At 38.6% G+C, this 20,974-nt stretch overlaps 1 protein-coding gene across 1 annotated transcript in view; it reads left to right on the top strand.

Annotated features, from left to right (window-relative positions):
* The window catches only part of ADAMTS19 (ADAM metallopeptidase with thrombospondin type 1 motif 19), a 190,991-nt gene that overhangs the window by 152,765 nt on the left and 17,252 nt on the right, over nucleotides 1–20,974 (top strand). The window contains exons 18-21 of the mRNA XM_036424499.1: nucleotides 3,493–3,646; nucleotides 11,351–11,486; nucleotides 13,910–14,114; nucleotides 15,994–16,146. Of these exons, the coding sequence (XP_036280392.1) occupies nucleotides 3,493–3,646; nucleotides 11,351–11,486; nucleotides 13,910–14,114; nucleotides 15,994–16,146 (648 nt within the window). The remainder of the gene's footprint in view (nucleotides 1–3,492; nucleotides 3,647–11,350; nucleotides 11,487–13,909; nucleotides 14,115–15,993; nucleotides 16,147–20,974) is intronic.

Below are 20,974 nucleotides of genomic sequence, written 5' to 3'. Positions count from 1 at the left end.
GAGAGAAGATTATTGCCAATAACATCCTGTAAAGGGTTAAGATACAAAATTTATAAAGAATTCAGACAATACCAGAAAAGCAAACAATCCAGTTAAAAAGTGAGCAGAGGATCTGAGTAGTCACTTCTCCAAAGAGGACATACAGATTGCCAACAGATATATGAAAGGATGCCCAAGATCTTGAATCATCAGAGATATGCAAATAGAACCACAATCAGAAAACACTTCATACCTGTCACAATGGCTATCATCAATAAATCAGCAAACAAGTATTTGAGGATGCAGAGAGAAGGGAACCCCAGTGCACTGTTGAAACTGTATGGAGGTTCCTCAAAAAATAAAAAATGGAATTGCTTTATGACCCAGTGATTCCACTTCTGGCAATGTGTCCAAAAAAATCCAAAACACTAATTTGAAAGAATATATGTACCCCTTTATTTATTGCAGCATTATTTACAATATCAAAATATGGAAGCATCCCAAGTGCTCATCAATATACAAGTAGGTAAACAGTTGTGGTATATGCACACAATAAAATACTATTTGGCCATAAAAAAGAATGAAATCTTTTGTGACAGCATGGATGGACACAGACAAATACCATATGATTTTACTTATATGTGGAATCTTAAGAACAAAATAAATAAATAGAATAGAAACAGACTCATAGATACAGAGAACAGACTGACAATTGGCAGAGGGGAAGGGATTAAGAAGTACAAATTGGTAGTTACAGAATAGTAACAGAGATGTAAAGTGCAGCATAGGCAATATAGGCAATAATATTGTAATAACTACATATGAAACCAGGTGGGGTACTTAAAATATAGGGGGGAGCACTCTGTAAAGTACATGATTATCTAACCACTATACTATACATCTGGAACTAATACAGAGTAATATTGAATGTAAACTGTAATCTATACTAATAAATGGGCAATATGCTAATGAGACTGCGTCTACCAGACATCTGGGCATCTGACTTCCTTCTGGCCAAAGCCACAATGGTGGGAGCTGAGGCAGAGGCAGTTAGGGGCGGTCAAGCCAACAGGTGAGCAGTTAGGGTGCGATCAAGCCGGCAGGGGACAAGTTAGGGGGTGATCAGGCTAGTAAGTAAAGGCAGTTAGGGGCGCTCAGGTAGAGTGGTTAGGGGCAATCAGGCAGGCAGGCAGATGAGCGGTTAGGAGCCAGCGGTCCCAGATTACGAGAGGAATGTCTGACTGCCGGTTTAGGTCCCATCCTTCAAGGATCAGGCATTAGCCAGCAGTCGGAAGAGGGTGCAGGCCAGGCTAAGGGGCACCGCCCGCATGCATGAATTTTGTGCACTGGTCCTCTAGTTAAAAAATAAATTTAAAAAAATTTTAAAGCTATGCAGTAGTTTGGCTTTGTTCATAAACAAGGTAAGTCAATCTCTCTTTGTTAATTAAATTAGCTGAAAGTCACCTATAACTGGCAACATCGATGAGATATTTATAACCAAAATAAGCACTGTAATGTACTTAGAATTAGTACCCAGTGTGTATATGTGAATTTAAAACTATTTATTATTGACATAGTTGATTGATAATGCCATCATTCTAGTTCCACAATCCACATATTGAATTAGTATTTCTGTTGATATAGTGAACTGAATTTGATTAAAGAAGTAAAGAAAATTAAACTTAGGCTCATTTAAATTTCTCCCCATGGAGCTGTTAACTTTGAATCACCTATCATTATAACTCCCTTAATACAGTTCACATAACAAAATTCTTTAATAATTTAGCATAACTTAAAGTTTAGATACGTATATATGTTTTTATGCACCACAATGTACTATATAGATAGCTTTCATAAATCCTCAGATTCATAGAAGTGATAAATCCCATGGAGTTAACCTATTTTATGTAAATGTATTTATAAAGAAACACATATGCTTACTCATTATTTTATTTAAAGCTAGTAGCCCTGCACACGAATCCGTGTGCCAGTAGATCGCTGCCGCCCCCTGTAGCTCTCCCGCCCCCCATAGCTTGCTGCCCTGTGCCCTCGGGTAGCTCTTCACCTCCTGCTTATTTGTTGTGCTGCCATCCCCCCCGACCCCCCATTCTATAGCTCTCTGCCGCCCACTTGTAGTTTGCTGCCCCACCCTCCTGCAGGTCCTGTGATCCAGCCTTTATGCTAGGGGTGTCGAACTCAATCAGAGAAGGGGCCAAAATCTAAAATCCAGCCTAAATCGCGGGCCGAATGGTTTACTGAACAGTCATAAACTGTCTTTGTGATGGAAACGCAGCGGAGTGCAGTGATGACAGCGCGTTGCGGGCCACATTGCAAGGTCTGGCGGGACGGATTTGGCCCGAGTGCCTTGTGTTTGACACATGTGCTTTATGCTGTTAGTCGTATGCCTCAGGGCATAACTGATAATTTGCATATTCCTCTCATTCTATAGAATGAGTATATTTCTTTTATCTAAAATACGTATGATTTCCCATGATGACCAGTTTTGAGCTTGGCACAGGATACCAGGGGGGTGGAGGACAAAACAGCCAGGGTCCCTTTGTATGTCTGGTATAGCCCCAAATTCAGTCATTCTTATATTTTCATATATCCTTTATGGTTTATTGCACTGCTCACATATATATGTGTAAAAAACTGATTTGTTTTTATTTGTTATTAAGTTAATACTTATTCAAAAGTTCGAATAAAATAATTAGTCACTATGACAAAATTAAAAATTAGCTTTAAGCATATGTAGGGTGAAATTTTTGTCCTCCAGTTGGCTTCGAAGTTCCCTTCCCTTGTGGAATGAAATGAATTCCAAAGTCTTCTGTCCTCCTCCTTCATGGGTGCCAGAACTTTCTGTTCCCCTTTCTGTTTTATATGAATGGAAAGGTTATGTTTGACATTAAATTGTGAATTATATCTTGATGTTAGAGAGGATACATACCGTATTTTCCGGTGTATAAGACGACGTTTGAAACGGAAAAAAAAGTCAACCAAAAATCGGGGGCAAAAGACCAAAATTGCACAAAAATTACCTGCAGATCTTGACGGCAAAGTAAGTCTTTTCTTTGAAGTGGGGGGTAGTCTTATACAGCGAATATAGGCCTAAACCTATGTTTTAACTGTAAAATTAGGGGGTCGTCTTATACACCAGAAAATACGGCATTCCTGTCCCCCCACGCCTTAAGTCATCTCAATCATGTATCATGCTTTGGGAAACGGTCTAGTCCACTGACCTGAAAGAAAATGGTCTGGTATACCTGACCTCATTCGAGTGGGCTTTTCTTCATAATGCCTTTAGCTCCCCAGAGGTAAGTGTGGGACTTTGGTCTTTTCAGAAGTATGACAATGACATGTAAGCCATAATGCCGCAATTCTACAGATGATTACAGAAGCATGCGTACCACGCAATGAGCATTTAGGATGTCAGCATTCTTCCTTTTTAGCTTCCCATTGAATGTGTTATACTTTGACCATCTCCCTTAATCACTTTGATATGTCACATTATAGGTGCTGCTATTTCAAGACCAGAATTATGGTCTTCACTATGAATACACGATTCCCTCGGACCCTCCCCCGGATAACCAGAGCTCTAAAGGCCCCGGACCGCTCTTCATGTGGACGCACACGGGCTGGGAGGACTGTGACGCCACGTGTGGAGGAGGTGAGGATTTCCTAATATTTATAGTTCCCGAATCGGAGTTATTTTCCGATGGACAGTTGATAGTTAGGACAGATCTGCAACCTCTTATCTAAAATTCCAAACTCCATAAAGAGTTGGAAAATGAAAGTTTTTTTGTAGCACATTCAGTAGCTAAACATGGAATATTTTGTGGCAACATTTGATGTGAACTGAAAAAACGTTCATTGCGAGTTATCACAGACCTCATTGCTTTGCTTTACATAAATATTAATTTATTTGCTTACAGGGGCTTACTTAATATATACGAAGGGCCCAGTACATGAATTTGTGCACCCTGAAAGGAACTCTGGGCTGCGAGGCTGTGGTGGGCACAGGGGCTGGTCTCGGCCCATCCTCTTTGCCACCACCTGGCAGTGGCCGTGAGGAGCAGGACACCAGGCTGCCTCTCAGTCAGAGGTACTGGAGAGAGAATGGCCCCTGGCAGGGACTCCAGGAAAAACAAGAAAGTGTCCTCAAGGGAGAGAAAAGGCATGCTGGAACATCCGAGGTGCAAAGGCTGGAGGGAGCAGCTGCCGTCCGCACACTCTGAGCTCCGGTGCTCATCTGGCTCCTGGGGCGCCTGGCCCTCTGGAGCTGCCGGAGCAAAGGCGGCGTTTGTGATGGGGAAGGAGGAGATATTACAGAGCACACTTTGCTCCAAATACAGCATAATGGCAACAAGGGGACTTGAAATTGCTCTCACAATTGAAAATTTTTTTCTAGTCCTGCTTTCCTGATACAGTTTGCAGGGCGTCATGATTGCTCTGAGACTTAGGACCGTCTGCCTTCCTAGTCTCTCCTTCAGATGCCCCCATGTTCACACACAGGCCTGTTCCTCTGCTCCACTCACTCCTCACTGATGCCAGGGCCTGTTTCACTTCAGGGGTTCTTCCTCACATCCTCCACCCACATAAAACACACACACACATACATGCACATACACACACACACACACACACACAATAGATTTGGAAACAGCCTAAGTGCCCATCAGCAGATGAGTGGATTAAAAAACTGTGGTACATCTACACAATGGAATGCTATGCTGCTGTAAAAAGGAAGGAACGCCTACCATTTGCAACAGCATGGATGAGCAGGGAGAGCACTATGCTAAGCAAAGTAAGCCAGTCAGAGAAAGATAAATATCACATGATCTCACTCATTTGTGGATTATAATGAACAACGTAAACTGATGAACAAAAACAGATCCAGAGACAGAGAGGCATCGATCAGGTGCTCAGATCTCAGAGGGGATGTAGCGGAGGGTGGAGGGTAAGGGGGAGAGATCAACCAAAGGACCTGTATGTATGCATATAAGCTTAACCAATTGAGGCAGACAACAGGGGGTGAGGATGAGTGCATGATTGGGGGGCTGGGGGTGATGGAGGATATGTAATACTTTAATCAATTAAAAAATAGAAACAAGCATACTTGAAATGAAAATCTACATGGTTAGAATTTTCTCTGCAGTGAAATTCAGGTGAGAATAACCAACTTGAGGCAGGCGGGGTGGTGGCAAAGAGGAGTGGCCCTGTGGAAAGGGAGATGGTTGCTGTTAGTGCTCTGACAGGTGTTCCTTAAAGTCTGTTTACATTTGAAACTCTAGATAGGAGCATGTTTTCCCGGTGAATTTTATGACCCTCAATTTCTCTTTCTTTTATAATTGTGGTCTAATAAAAGCTATATCAGAAGTAAACATTCAGAACTTGTCAGTCTTCAGTTTGAACAAGCAAAGAATTAGGGTTAAATTTTCCCCTCAAAATAACATTAATTGCAACCTAGACTGTGTTTTGCCAATTACCAAGCTTTAAGAAATAGAGGTTCACTGTAAATTCCTCTTGCTTCAGAGTCAGAAGGACTTTTTGCTATTCTTAAGCATAACTTCTAAATTATGAACATGAAAAAATTGAAGCAGAGAGAGATTGACTTCCCAAGGTCACGCCCATTGAGGGAGGAGCCAGATTAGAATCCGGATTCCTGAGTTCAAGCCTCCTTTCCTCCTCATCATATTCTTTCTTTAAGAGCAGCTTGGAAGCCGAATGCTGGTTCCACAGGGTATGTCCCTTAGAGATTATATAAAGATATTTCATTTTATTCTGTTAAAGTCAGACCGAAAAGGACAAGAACCATATGCTGAGTGGCCAGATTATTATGCGTTTAGAGATCATAATGTTCTGGCCATTCAGTGGAGATGATGTATTGCAGAACTGTACAATTGGAGTCTACATAATCTCATTAATCAGTGTCACCCCAATGAATTTAATTAAAATTAAAATTAATTTAAATATTTTCTTTTTTTTATTTTAAATGATTCATTTTGTAAAATAGTTACTAATTATACACAGACTCTACCATTTGTGCTTGAGACCTTCTCTTTCCAATCTGTTCCTTTGTGTTCAGTCAACAGTTTTCAATTATCTCTGACTATGTTAATAGGGCACATATTCGTTTCAATGCCAAAATATTTCTGGGCTTGTGGATGTTATTTTTCTTTGCAGTTCATAAATAAAGTGGATGGACAGGATTTCAGGAATCTCATCATTTCTGACTTCGCACTGTCAATTTTATAGCCAGAAAAAGCTTTGTAATCTTTCAGCATATTCATGAATTAAATGAGAGTAAGTTCAAAGCACAGAACATTGGAAACAGATTCATGCAAAATTTATCTTCAACAGAAAAGAGGAAAAATAGCATTATTATACTTCACGGGAAAATACTAAGCAAGAGCAAATAAAATATCGCAAGCAGTATAAAATTTCATTGTTTCACATAAGTTATTTTTTAAATTCTATTGTAAGGCTTTAGATTGCCAGAAATAGGTGGGAAAATTAAAAAAAAAAAAAAACAGTGTCATGTAGCTACATTTTTATGCTAACAATCTTTTGCATCAGTATCTTCAACTACATTTTAAAATAATCCAAATAAAGTTTTTATTATGCATTTCCATTAATTTATTAATATCAGTTATAAGATATGAAAAGCCTAAGATATAAAAATCCCTTCTTTTAGAATCAATATTATTTTTTAAAGTATTACTTTGGTTTGCATAAAAGATCTATTTAAGTAATCTGGATCTTCCAAGGCATTAGAGATATACCATTCCATGATACCTGAGGTTGTATATGGAATCTGCATTTTGCACATGACATGGTGCAACTGTCTTATGTCAGGATTTATTGTGATCTGGTGAATAAATTAATTAAATAAAACCTGGCAGGAAGAGCCCAAAATTCAATATCCTATTTTTGAAATAAATGAAGAATTGAGCATGCTGTTAAGAAATCTAAATAGATACAATGTAAAGGGGAGAACATAAGCCAACATTCCACATTCTCCACATGGCTCCAAGTCCTAGCAATTTACGACTCATACTGTTAGCCTGGTGCTGTGATATCTTAGTCACAGTTCCTTGTCCATGACCAGATTCTAAGGAGGCATCCAAGCCTTTGGGTCCATGTTGAGGAAACATCTTGAGATACAAATGCCTGTACATTTTCAAGGGTGTTTTTCCATTTTAGAGGCACTTTGAATGTACCAACATAAATATTATTAGCAACAAAACAAAACAAAACAAAACAAAGCAAAAAAAACACACCAAAATATATTACTTTATTTTAATAAAATCAATACAATTTTGTATTCTATTTCCTTTACTTAAATAATAAAGACATTTTTATGTTAACATAAACTCCTATAAACTTGAATTTTAATACCTAAGTGATAATCCATTAACTGATTTACTACAGATAACTGTTCCCCGTAACTTGTCGTTTTGTTTGCAGATTATTTCTCACCATTTTAGTGTTAAGATGAATCTCTTCGTAAAGAAGGCACCAAATTTGGGCTTGAATCATGTGCTTCTATTTCACTCATTGATTCCTTCACCAATGCTGACTGTGCACTCACTCTTGCTGGGTGGTCAAAAAATGAGTGCTTTCTGCTGTCAGAGAACTCTGTCCTCTAGTAGGTAACCACAAAATCACTCTGCAGAATGGCTGGCGGAGATGAGGAAGGCCTTCCAGGGACATGCATAGGTGCAACAGCCCTGGGACTCTGTGAGAGTATTTATTACGAGGGGTGTAAAATGTGAGGTTCAAGCTACCAGAAATGATTTGATCAAAAAAGTAGAAAGAAACTAACTCATGAAGGTCCTTTCATGTTATGCTAGCACTCAAGTTGCATTTAACTTGAAAGTTATGAGATCCCATTTAAATATTTGTGTATGGAAATGACAAATTCAGTTTGGATTATAAATTGCGTGTAGCCTACAATACAAAGTAACAACTTTTCACTAAAATATAAAACAAAATAGTCATTTTAATATTAAGCCCAAACCCTGAGAAAAAAATAATTATAGAAATGTAAATAATAATAATAATAAAATAAAGGCCTAGAAGTAAATGGCATGATGTGGGGGAAAATTTTATGTTTCAAAAATAACCAGCATTTATGTATCTTTAAGATGTGCTCAGAGAAAAGTGTTTCATCCTCATTTAAAGTATATTTGCTTTAGTTTCACTTGTTTACTGCCCCTTGTGAATTAAAAAACAAACAATTAAAAGAAATGTGTGAGTACAAATGAGTATATATAGACTGTCTTACAGAGTTCTATATTTCTATTTAAAAGTTTGGAATGTCGGTGACATTTAGAGAGTTTCAGCCTATCGCAACCCTGAACCCGCTCCCCAGGACACGTTTCTGCATTTATGACACAAGTTTTAGCAATGTGATCTACCTGGATAGAATATAGTTTTATTTAAAAAGTCATTGTTTCGGGGGTTAAATACAGAGCATAGAAAAAAGAGTCAGCTTATCTCCGAGACTGGAAAAGAGGGAACACAATGTAGTGTCTATCTGGAAAGTGTCAGTAAGGATCAAGGACCTTAACATTTTCGGATTTTGCCTAAATTTGTCAATGAGACAAACGCATAATGCTTATTTTATTCATAATTGTATACAAAACATCAAAGCAGATTTCCCCGATATGGATGTAATGGGAATGACCCGGAGGTGAAGTAAATTGCCATAAAGCAAGTAATGCACTGTCAACAGCCTGCAGCTACTCGTGGTTCAGGCAGAAGGCCAGTTACTTCCCTTTCTGTTCATCCCTGGGTCCTGCAGAGCTGGATGCATTATAAATACTGCTGTTACATGTGAGAATGGAAATTTCCTGTGTTGGCTGGGACATAAAAATATATAAAAGAAAAAAAAATCAAACAATAACATTCCCATATGGCTTTATGATCTTAGTTGTATTTTCATAGGCATGAAGTGTCTGTAGCTCAGCAATACATTTTCCCCCCCTGATTCTGTTGTTTTTGTTCAATAACATTTTTTTAAAAATTAGGACTAGGTTCTTTTATCTGCCAAAAAACTTACGATGTGAGCTTCCTCGCTGCATTGTGGAAATGTCCCAATTCATATTCACAGGCTTTCAAGCATTCTTAGAACACCTCTGAGGCGCTCCCTGAAGTGGTGCTGATAGTTTTATCCTTCTTGATATATCAATACTTGTACTTAAAAGATTTTTTTTCAATATGTTAGCTCTGGACTGACATAACTAAGGATAGATATTCACTGAGGAAAGGAAGAAAATGCAGTATAATTATCCCTGAGTTATTTATTCCACGACTACACATATGTTTACAAAAGCCTTCTGGATAATGTCTGTGTGTCATCTTCTTGTGTTGTCGTTGGCAAAAAGCCATGATTTAAATTAGTTTATGTAACTCCATCTATTGTGTAGAAGCGTGTCTTATGACTGTGAAGACTTTAAAGTAGATTTTAAAATTAACATTCATATTTCATTAATGTAACATTTTTAATCCCACTTTTAGATTGGCACATTGCAATGCAGAAATAATACATAGGTAGCATGAGAGAGAGCTGGTATATCTATTTAATGTACACACCAGGTCATAAAGGAGCACCTGAACCAAAAATATGTCCACAATCTTACATTTAGATATCTCCTACTGGTGGGGCCAGTTTTTTCTGAAAAAAAAAAAAAAAAAAAGTAAAATAAATCATTTCTGCTTCTTGAGTAGTTTGTTTAAAAGTTATGTGACATTGATGGGTATTGCACATGACTATGATTAAGTTTAATATTATGCTACTTATGTTAGAAGATGCAACTGAAGATGTAAATGGTTTTGGTTATATGATATGCAGTAAGCACAGATACATTATTAATACACATGTGTATACAGATATAGTCAGGCTTTTACACTAGAAGTTATCATGGGACTGCACTTGGTATTCAGAGGGAAATCCAGGGAGATCTGAATTTGTCCTTTTGCCTTCCCCTTGGCCACTCCATGTCTCTCCCATCCCTCATTTAAGTAAAAGGAAAAGACACTCAAAAATTATTCATGTATCTCACTCTTTCTCTCTCTCTCTACATTCCTTCTTTGTTATTCCCTTACTGCCAGTCTTCTCCCTGTTAATGAATGACAGAGTGACCTTTCAGCCACCTATTTGTCATGACCCGCACAAACACTCCAAGCTTCCTAGTAATCATTGTAAGACCATCATAGGACCCTAGCTATTGGGCCTTTGAATAGCGACTCAGAAAACTCATGATTTTTTTTTTCTTAATCCTTAAGGGTCCCCCTAGTTTTAAAGTTGTTGACTGATTTCATATATATATATATATATATATATATATATATATATATATATATTTATTTATTTATTTATAAAAGGCTAATATGTAAAGTGTCCCCTCAGGAGTTTGACTGGGAGACTGAGTTCAATCATTTGCTATGTCATGTGCTGACCACTAGGGGCGGTTCAGAATGAAGAAAGGCCCTGGCCAACAGCCAGAAGACCCTGATTGGCTCTAATTGCTGGCCAGGGACTCTACCTATGCACAAATTTCATGCACCGGGCCTCTAGTTTGTTCATAATGTAAGTTAAATTAGATTATTCAGTCTTACATAGATATTTGACTTTTAGGCTTCCTAGAGAAAGAATTAGCACATATGTATTAGGCTTTTGACGTGTAAGGTGAAATAAAAGTGTTGTCAGGTACTTATGGGGCTCTCTGAAATATTAATATAGCATACAGATGGTCACTTTTACTTCCTGTTATCAGGCTTCATCATACCAGAGAGAGTAGAAAAGCCAGTTTTCTGAAATCTGGTGAACAATGGTAAGGGTCCCATGGCTATTCTTAGAGAACATGGCAGTCATTAGGGAATGAGGATTTCTAGAATTCTTGGGCCTTTATCAGAGGCCATAAGAATAAAGGTCTGAGTCATACTCTAAGCTTGCTTTCCGTAATTTAACACAGAGCATTCTTGATGTACAACCAAGCATGCATGCTTGTTTATGGGAGTTCATGAGCTTTCTTGAAGGAACATAGGTGTTATGCAAACATATCTTTCCACCACTTAATGCTAAAGATGGCATAGCCCTTTATAACAAGTCTTTAATTAATATCTAGTCAACCTATGGTGCCACAATCCCTTTGTAATATAAAAGTTGGCCATTTCATTTCTAACAAGGAGAAAATTATCATCTTTCTTAAACCTAGAAATACATTTTTTATGTAGATAATATCATCTCCATTGATCTAGCCTAAAATGTATTTAAAATATCTCTGAAAATTACAAGAAACCTGTGAACACCTCCTAAATCCATTAGATGAAGGTCTATAATAACATTCTTTTATGTTTCTTTCAGGAGAAAGAAAGACAACAGTGTCTTGCACAAAAATCATGAACAAAAATATCAGCATTGTGGACAGCAAGAAATGCAAATATTTAACCAAGCCAGAGCCACAGATTCGCAAGTGCAATGAGCAGCCATGCCAAACGAGGTAACCCGGTCCCCCACACCAAGTATCACCAGAGTCACATTTTCCTTACAAACAATGCAAGGGATCTAAACAAAACTGTAAGCTTTTAAATAAGCAAGGTCTAAAAGAGACAGAATTAACTTGATGGAATGAATATGGGAGTGCTGCAGAAAGAAGCCATGCCTTAATAACTAATGAATGGGTGGAACCTGAGTATAACTTTGGAGCAGGCTCGCAACAAGGCTGTCTGCAATGGCCTCCCTCACAGGGCTCCTGAAAATCCATGTGCTTTCCTGTGAAACGATGCTGGGCTTGAGTGGGACTAAACCCCCGTGTCAAAGGTCCCAAAACCTGGAATGAATGGAACGACAAAAGGAGTGTGAGCCTGGGTTGATTCCTCTAGCACAGTGTTTCCCAAACTTCTGACACGTGTGTACCCCTTCTGTAATTTTCGTAACGCTGAGTACCCCTCGTACTCTTGAGAACATAGAATTAGATGCAGCTAAGCACGGTGCAGTGCATATCCCCACCAAACTCCAGTGCAACCCCCACCAAACTCTTCCCGTACCCCTGGGGTACGCTTTGGGAAACACTGCCTAGCATATGGGGACAGGAACATTTTTAACCTGACACTTAGAGATTTGTGGAGGATTCCATAGTTTTGGAGAGAGGGACATGGAGTTTAATTGTATCTTTGTACAGAAAGATGAAGCAGAACCTGAATGAAATTGGATAATGAGTACACCCTTTAGGAAAAAACCCATTGGGAGCTTCCAAAGCAAGATGGTAGTAGGTCCATCTCATACTTAGTAGGCCAGCACACAAGAACCTTGCTAGAGGTGATACTGGAGTGCAGATGTTATCATGAAGTGTTTTTTTGTTTTTGTTTTGTTTTATTGTTATTTATTCCTCTCAGAAACAGAGGCATAGAATCATTAAGAAGTAAACCATTGTACAGATAAGAAAACTAGGCTGTAAGAGGATGTACCATCTCTTAGTCTCATTGTTAAGAACATATGGGCTTAAGTAAATTTGGAATAACTGAGGCTATTTCTATAAAATGGAGAGAAACATACTGTAAATTCCATTTCGAGAAATGTTTAAGGCAAAGCTCTTGTATGGAAAGTGTTACCGATGCAAAGAAGAATGAAGCCCTGGTCCCTGCCTTTGGGAGATTATGTACTCGGCAGCAAAAGAAGGTCACATTCTCCAGGTAGCCTGTGAGCCTCCGCTTCCCTGGAGAATAACGTGCACTTGTCTTGTGAGTGCCAAATGCAAAGGGGAACACAGTCCCTGTGCGCTGAGTGGCAGGAGCCCTGCTGGGAGAAGGGACCTGGAGCTGCTGTCAAGGATCCCAGCAGGAGATGATCCAGAAACAAGAGCCATGAAGTGACAACAGAGAGTGTTTGGGGAAGCAGCTGCACATATGGCTTGCTTTCTAAACAAGTGGGCAAGGAAGCTAGAGAAGTTTATGAATAAGTATGTATTTTAGAAATATACTGTAATAAAGGTAGTATATTCTACATACTGAGTACCCACTGTATGTCAGCCTTAATAAGCACTTTTACTAATGAGAAATTCTTAACAGTTATTAACTGTTGTTTTAGGAGTATGCACAGCCAAAACCGGTTTGGCCTAGTAGATAGAGCATCAGCCTGTGGACTAAAAGGTCCCAGGTTTGATTCCAGTCAAGGGCATGTACCTTGATTGCGGGCACATCCCCAGTGGGGGTGGGGGGGGGAGAGGAGGGGGAGAGGTGCAAGAGGCAGCAAAATATATTTTAAAAAAATAATATGCACAGCTCGTACCGAACCAGAATGAAGCCCAGGCTTCTGACTACCTTGACCTATGTTTACATGCGATTGTGCAGATAGTTAAGTGGGGGGTACTCAGATCCCACTGTGAGGTTGTCTTTATAAGGGGAAATGCAGAGAGGATTTTATTGACAGGAATTGTGCAAATACCAAATTTTTGGAGAGACTTTTCTGGCAGAGGCCTCGGTTCATTCCTGGAATAAATTTGGAGCAGTGCTTAAATTAGGAGTTCTCAGGGGAGATCCCAGTTCATTAGAAATGATAGCTGTCTTTTAACTCGTTTCAGTGACTATTGCTTTACTTTATTTATTTTTCATCTTTATTGTTGAAAGTATTACATATGTCTCCCTTTTCCCCCCATGGACCTCTTCTCACCCACCTCCATGCTCACCCCAGCCCTTCACCACCCCATTGTCGGTGTCCATGGGATATGCATATATGCACACAAGTTCTTTGGTTGATCGCTTCCCTCCGGCCCCTCTCGCCCCCTTCACTCTGAGATTCCACAATCAGTTCCTTGCTTCTATGTCTCTGGATCTATTTTGTTCATTAGACTCCACATATGAGTGAGATCGTGTGATACTTGTCTCTCTCTGACTGGCTTACTTTGTTTTCTGACTTTCCTTTTAGATGGATGATGACAGAATGGACCCCGTGTTCACGAACTTGTGGAAAAGGGATGCAGAGCAGACAAGTGGCGTGTACCCAACAACTGAGCAACGGAACCCTGACCCGGGCCCGGGAGCGGGACTGCGCTGGGCCCAAGCCGGCCTCCGCCCAGCGCTGCGAGGGCCAGGACTGCATGACCGTGTGGGAGGCGGGCGTGTGGTCAGAGGTGCGCACACGCACCGTTTCTTTCCTTTCGCTTTTCTTTTTGACTCTCGGATTCTTTAAGGTCATGTGGTATCGTGTTTAGAATCTGTGCCTGGCAGTGAGTATTTTTCAATACCATCTGCTGATTCTGCTGGTATTAAAAAAAGTATGCTCATTATAAGTAAGTTTGAAAATATGAGAAACAACGATTTTTTTACTCTTTATTTTGTAAATAATGTAACATGATGAAGAGGATAGTTTATGTACATTTTATGCTTTTTCATTTATATATCATGAAATACTTTTAAGTGGACACATAATAAAATACACATTTCACTCATCATATATCCCTGAACATTTAAACAAGAAAGGAAAAGAAAGGGATTGTTAACACTTAACAATCATTTTCTGTGAGCAAGGACTATGTTTTTAATTCATATTTAATAGGTTATTTATATTTAATCAGGAATTCAAGAAAGGTAACAATTTTATCCTTTTATAACATAGCTTAATGAAATTAAATCATTTACTTTAAAATTCAAGATAGTCTAACACAAGCCATAAATTATGAGATATTTAAGTATTTATGAAAAAATGTAGTACGTGTAAAATATTATTAGCTCCATGCGTAAGTTTTCAGGAATATAACTATTGGAATCCGCATGGCTGTTCCTATACTGTGTTGTTGCTACATGTTCACCTGCACCTCTTTCTTTGGTTGAGATCAGTGGTTCTCAGGTTGTCAACCTTTCTAATGCTGCGCCCCTTTAATACAGTACCTCATGTTGTGGTGACCCTCAACCATAAAATTATTTTCGTTGCTACCTCATTACTGTAATTTTGCTTCTGTAATGAATCGTAATCTAAGTGTCTATGTTTTCCAATGGTATTAGGCGACCCTGCCAGCGGTTCTCAGCCTGTGGGTCGTCGCGGCATTAGAAAGGCTGAGAACCGCTGCTTTTAGGCCTTTTACAGAAACAGATATAACTTAGGTTTTCACATTTTGCCGTAGCTCTCATTTTGCTCACACTCCCCTGTCCCACCTAATTTCGTTTTAGTCCCTGTGTCCAGACAGTCGGTGACACATACCTTGGGGAAGCTTTACGTAATAGAAAGCATCCATGTAAATGGGCGGGCAAGTTCCAAAAGGATGGTGGAATATACATGTGTGCTTCATATCTGCTAGGTCACCAATGTCAATCAAGCATCAGTTATTTATAATATAAATTAAACTATTTGTGAACCAACTCATATTTTAATCCATACAACTATTTAGAATGATGTTTTCTAGGGCTATAGAATTATGTAAAGAAATTCTTTTTTGTTGTTGTTGTTGTTTTTTTTTGCTAAGGTTTTCTTTGTTTTAGCTTTAAGAACAATTTGTGAAAAATGCCATTCTGTAAGGAATTTGGACACAGTCAATAGTGTGGTGTTGGTGAGGGGGTAGGGAGGTAGGTGGAGGTGGAAGAGGATATAAGGAGGATAAATAGTGATAGAAGAAAATAAAATACATTTGAAAAAAAATTCTCTTTTTTTACATTTCTTAAGGCTAAAACAGATAAAATCTTAACAAAAATAAAACAATTTTATTACATAATTCTATATAAAAACTTGCTGTCCATCAAATGTAGCACGTACGTTTTGATCACTGTGTTCTATTTGTCTTTCATAAATAATCCCTATGTCCTCTGCAATCATCGGCGTGTGCTCCTGAAAGCCTTCCACCCCAGCACGGTGCCTGAGCTGCCTCGGGCCTCTAACACTGGTGCATAGCCTGCTCTGCTTATTCTTTATGTGGGATATGGGCTTATGGAGACGAGTAGAATCCACACTTTACATAATTTCACTCTTTGTCTCCCTTCTAAACACTGGCTTTATGCAAACTCTCTGCTGTCTTCCAGTGCTCTGTCAAGTGTGGCAAAGGTGTCCGTCAGCGGACCGTGAGGTGTACTAACCCCAGAAAGAAGTGTGTCCTTTCCACCAGACCCAGGGAGGCCGAGGACTGTGAGGACTACTCAAAATGCTACCTCTGGCGGATGGGTGACTGGTCCAAGGTGAGAATCATGCTGTACATTCTCGGTGTTGGGTTTCAATAATGTCTTCATTGCCCTGGATACTACATCCATATAGTATGGACTTTAGGAGGGAGGGAGGGTAGAGGGGAAGATTATAGGATATGGAGTATTATATCCCCAGGTTCCAGGTTCAAAGCCTGCCTCTGTCCATAATCATGATATCTATAAAACGTTTAAAGATTAAGACAAAATGTATAAAGCAATTAACATGATTTTTTTACACAAAGAAAGCTTTCAAAATGCAAATTATTGTTGTTTTGTTGCTAGTTTTTGTGATATTGTTCCTTGTCAGAGTTTTTTTTGCATAAAACTTCCCTAAGAAATAGAATACTATCAGGTGAGTCAATTCAAAATATAATTAAGGAAAGTAGTGGCAAAATCAAACAAAGAAATGTCCATCATAATAGGTAAAACACAGTATTTTTTCCACTAATATTTGGGGTTGTAGATAGAAGAAAAGAGAAGGAACGGAATTCTTTTTTCTTTTTTTTTAATCTTTATTGTTCAGATTAATACATATGTTCCTCTTTTCCCCTCCCCCCATAGCTCCCTTTCACTGGGTTCTCACCCTACCCCATGCCCTCGCCCCCTTACCGTCCTCTTCCATAGGTGTAAGATTTTTATCTAATCTCTTCCTACACCCTCCACAACCCCTTTCCCCTAATAATTGTCAATCCACTCCTTTTCCATGCCCCTGATTCTATTACATTCACCAGTTTTTTCTGTTCATCAGATTTTTTTTTATTCATTTGAATTTTAGATTCACTTGTTGATAAATATGTATTTGTTTTTATAATTTTTATCTTTACCTTTTTATTCTTCTTCCTCTTCTTAAAAACTTCCCTTCAGCATTTCACATAATACTGGTTTGGTAATTAACTCCTTTAGCTTTGTCTTATCTGTGAAACTTTTTATCTGACCTTCAATTCTAAATGATAGCTTTGCTGGGTAGAGTAATCTTGGTTGTAGGTTCTTGCTTTTCATCACTGTGAATATTTCTTGCCACTCTCTTCTGGTCCATAGTTTCTGTTGAGAAATTAGCTGACAGTCGTATGGGTGCTCCCTTACAGGTAACTAACTGCTTTTCTCTTGCTGCTTTTAATATTCTCTGTCTTTTGCCCTTGGAATTTTAAATATGATGTGTCTTGGTGTGGTCCTCTTTAATTCCTCTTGTTTGGGGTTCTCTGCACTTCCTGGACTTGTAAGACTATTTCTTTCACCAGGTAGGGGAAGTTTTCTGTCACTATTTCTTTCAGTATGTTTTTGATATCTTGCTCTCTCTCTACTTCTGGCACCCCCATAATTCGGATGTTGGTACTCTTGAAGTTATCCCAGAGGCTCCTTACACTATCTTCATATTTTTGGATTTTTCTTTTTTTTCTTTTTGCTCTTCCAGTTGGGGGTTTTTTGCTTCCTTATATTTCAAATGTTTGACTTGATTCTTGGATCCTTTAGTGTACTGTTGAATCTCTATATATTATTCTTTATTTCAGTCAATGTATGCTTAATTTCTCACTGGTCCTTTTCCATTTTTTTTTACATTCTCACCAAGATCCTTGAAGGTCTCACTAAGTTCCTCAGAGGTTTCTAGAAGATTCTTGAGTAACCTTATAACTGTGGTTTTGAACTCTATGTCCAGTATTTTGCTTTTTTCCATTTCTTTTACTTGTGACTTGTTTCTTTGTCTCCACATTTTGGCTGCTTCCCTGTGTTGATAGAGTGGCCTTGTATGGTAGGTGTCCTATAGGGCCCAGTGACTCAGCCTCCCCAATCATCTAAGGTGCACACTCTTGGTGCACCCCTTCGTGGGCTGTGTGCACAGTCTTATTGTAGTTAAGCCTTGATTGTTGTTGGTATCACTGGGAGGAATTGACCTCCAGGCCAACTGGCTGTGAAGATCAGCTGTATCTATAGTGGAAGAGCTGCTGTATAGGAGACACCCTTATTGGGCAGGACTTGCTTCAGCTGGGCTTTGGTGCTCCCTGAATCTGCCCCTGGAGTGTGTCGCTTATGGAAGTGAAGAGTTGTAACCTTGTATGGCCTCACACTGACCACTGGATACACTGGCTCTTAGATCTCCAAGGAGTTTGCAAAGTCAGCCACTGCTTGGGGCCACCCAGCAGGAGCTACAGAGAGATCTGCAGATTCCTCCTTTTTGTTTGGGGTTTGGAAGTACCCAGATGAGGCCTATCTGTGAAGCAAGGCAGGCTGCTGCTGCTGGGCCTTTGGCCTTTTTTGGTAGCTTTGGGGCTCTCTGACCCAGTTGCTGCCTGTTTGACAGGTTTTTGGGTGAGAAAAGACATGCCATTCATATGCAAAAGCTGCTGTGCACAGCTTGGGTGGGGCAGGGTCTCAGGGAATCACCAGGGCAGAGCAAACAGCAATGGTTGCCAGTCAACCCAGCAAGGGGCAAGTACCTATGCTACCATCTTGAGGAATGGAATTCTTGAAGCCTTTTGGTCAAAGCAAGTGGATACAGTTCATTTAGTAGTTGAACAGTAAATTTAATACCAAGATAATTATGCTTATTTAAAATTTATGAATGGAGTTTCATATAAATGAGCTATAAACACAGGTCACATATTCACTCTGCAAAGTGAATTGATAAATAAATATATAAATCCCATGGTTTAAGATAAAATTCTGATCACACCTAGGGAAAATAGCTCTCAAATACTAGTTTCAGAAATGTAAATATTAATCAAATGATCCCCTGTGCCTTGCTGCATTTAGCTGTAATTTAATATACTTATTGTTATGGGATCATATAATTCTAGGGCTTAGAAGAGACTTAAATCTTCTTTTCCTCTTTTATTTGTTGTATAAATAAGAAGTTGTGGCTGCTGGGAATGGTGGGGAGTGTGAGAGCTCTTCATAAGTAACACCAAGGGAAACTCTGAAATAAAAATTTTCATTGAATTATGCACTGTGGTTAGCCAGCTTGCCCAATATTGAAATCCATGACATTGCCTTTCCTCACTAACAAAAGTTTGCATATTAACTGTACTCTCTTTCCACTACTTACAACATTCAGAGTTCACATTGGGACTCCTACTGGAGGCATTTGTAAACAATGTAAATCAATCTCTGGATTTATTAGGAAATATTCAGCCCAACCCACGAATCTTTAAACTGGTGAACCATACTGTATAAGGAAACACTGTATTTCAGAGTAAACAACTTTTAGATGAAACAAAATTCCAAATTTACCACAAATATATATTTTTTAATGTTAAGGTTTATGCTTCCCCAATTCTTAGAGAGAAAAATACAGTAGGATTATAGGGAAAGACAGTGATTTGGAAGTCAAGAGTCATGGGGACAGTTTGGATTCCATCACTGTGCAGATAGCCAAAGGGATATGCCATTGAATGAATGTCTTTGTGCATTTGTTTCCATAGGAGTGAAATAAGGAAAATAGATATCACTGTTGTGTTTCTATATAAACTCTTAATTCAGTTCTGAAGGTATGAAAGAGGATGAGAAAATAAAGTACTAGTTGGAGGGGTGGAGAAGATCACCTATTGCTCACTTTCTATTATAAGAACTCCCCGTTCGTTTATTTTGACTAGTGAAATTCTAGAGATTTTCCTTAAAATCTACTAGTAAACTAAGGAAAAATTTAAAAACCACTAGAATATACATATGAGTGACCTTTTCTCAACTTTATTAGTAGGATTATTTTTAAGTGATAAATGTTAAGTCTGTTAACTACAAAAGACAGATTTGTAATTGAAAACAAACAAACAACAACAACAACAAAAAACACAACACACCAGAAGACCCAGGTTTTATTGTGAATTATGACACAGAACCAACTACACTCCTCCATTGCAGCATATAGAAATGGGGCCAGCAAGTCCCGTTTTCATGACTAATACTATTGATTAAAATGTGCCTATTATGTGGACTCTGGTTAAATCTTAAGCAAAAAAATAATAATAATAATTGGGGAGATTATAGAAGACATTGGTTTTGGTTTTTCATGCTAAGTCTGAAAAAAATATATTTAAAAATTTTACCACAGTTACATGTGTATTTTAAATGTACCTGGGTTGAATTACTGGAAATTGATTTTGTTGAATGACCAAATTGCTACCCAGCTGATAGTACATGGCCACTGTGAGGACCAAAATCAATAGCCACAATATATATATTCATTACTGTTCTGTGACTTCTTACCTTTGTTTGTTGGACTGCTTGCTTCTTTGTTTGCTTATTTAGAAGACCCAGGATGTTGCATTCTCTTCTTTTTCTATGAATATAAATCTGCTCTTTACCCCAATGCCATTTTCTCCTTTTCATTTATATCTGAGGCCTCAGCATAACACATTCAAACAGCAGTAGAACTTAAAGCCAGCGGTTACATGTGAACTTTATTGATTTCTCTCCTCCTTTTTTTCACGCCTAAGATACCACTATCGTGTTAAAATGAAGACCATCCCAAAATAATTACAGAGAAAATGAATAATGCTGTGATATTTCAATTTCAGTGGTTAAAATATTAATGGGCAGAGGAGACATAAATTTCTTATTCTTTTTAAAAAATATATATATTTTATTGATTTTTTTACAGAGAGGAAGGGAGAGAGATAGAGAGCCAGAAACATTGATGATAGAGAAACATCGGCCAGCTGCCTCTTGCACACCTCCTACCGGGGATGTGCCCGCAACCAATGTACATGCCCTTGACCGGATTCGAACCTGGGACCTTTCTGTCCGCAGACTGACGCTCTACCACTGAGCCAAACCGGTTTTGGCAAATTTCTTATTCTTATTAGCTGTGACCCTGGGATAAGAATAACAA

This window comes from Pipistrellus kuhlii, unplaced genomic scaffold (assembly GCF_014108245.1).
Source record: "Pipistrellus kuhlii isolate mPipKuh1 unplaced genomic scaffold, mPipKuh1.p scaffold_m20_p_8, whole genome shotgun sequence".
Classification (NCBI taxonomy): domain Eukaryota; kingdom Metazoa; phylum Chordata; class Mammalia; order Chiroptera; family Vespertilionidae; genus Pipistrellus; species Pipistrellus kuhlii.
This window is presented reverse-complemented; position numbering and strand designations above follow the sequence as displayed.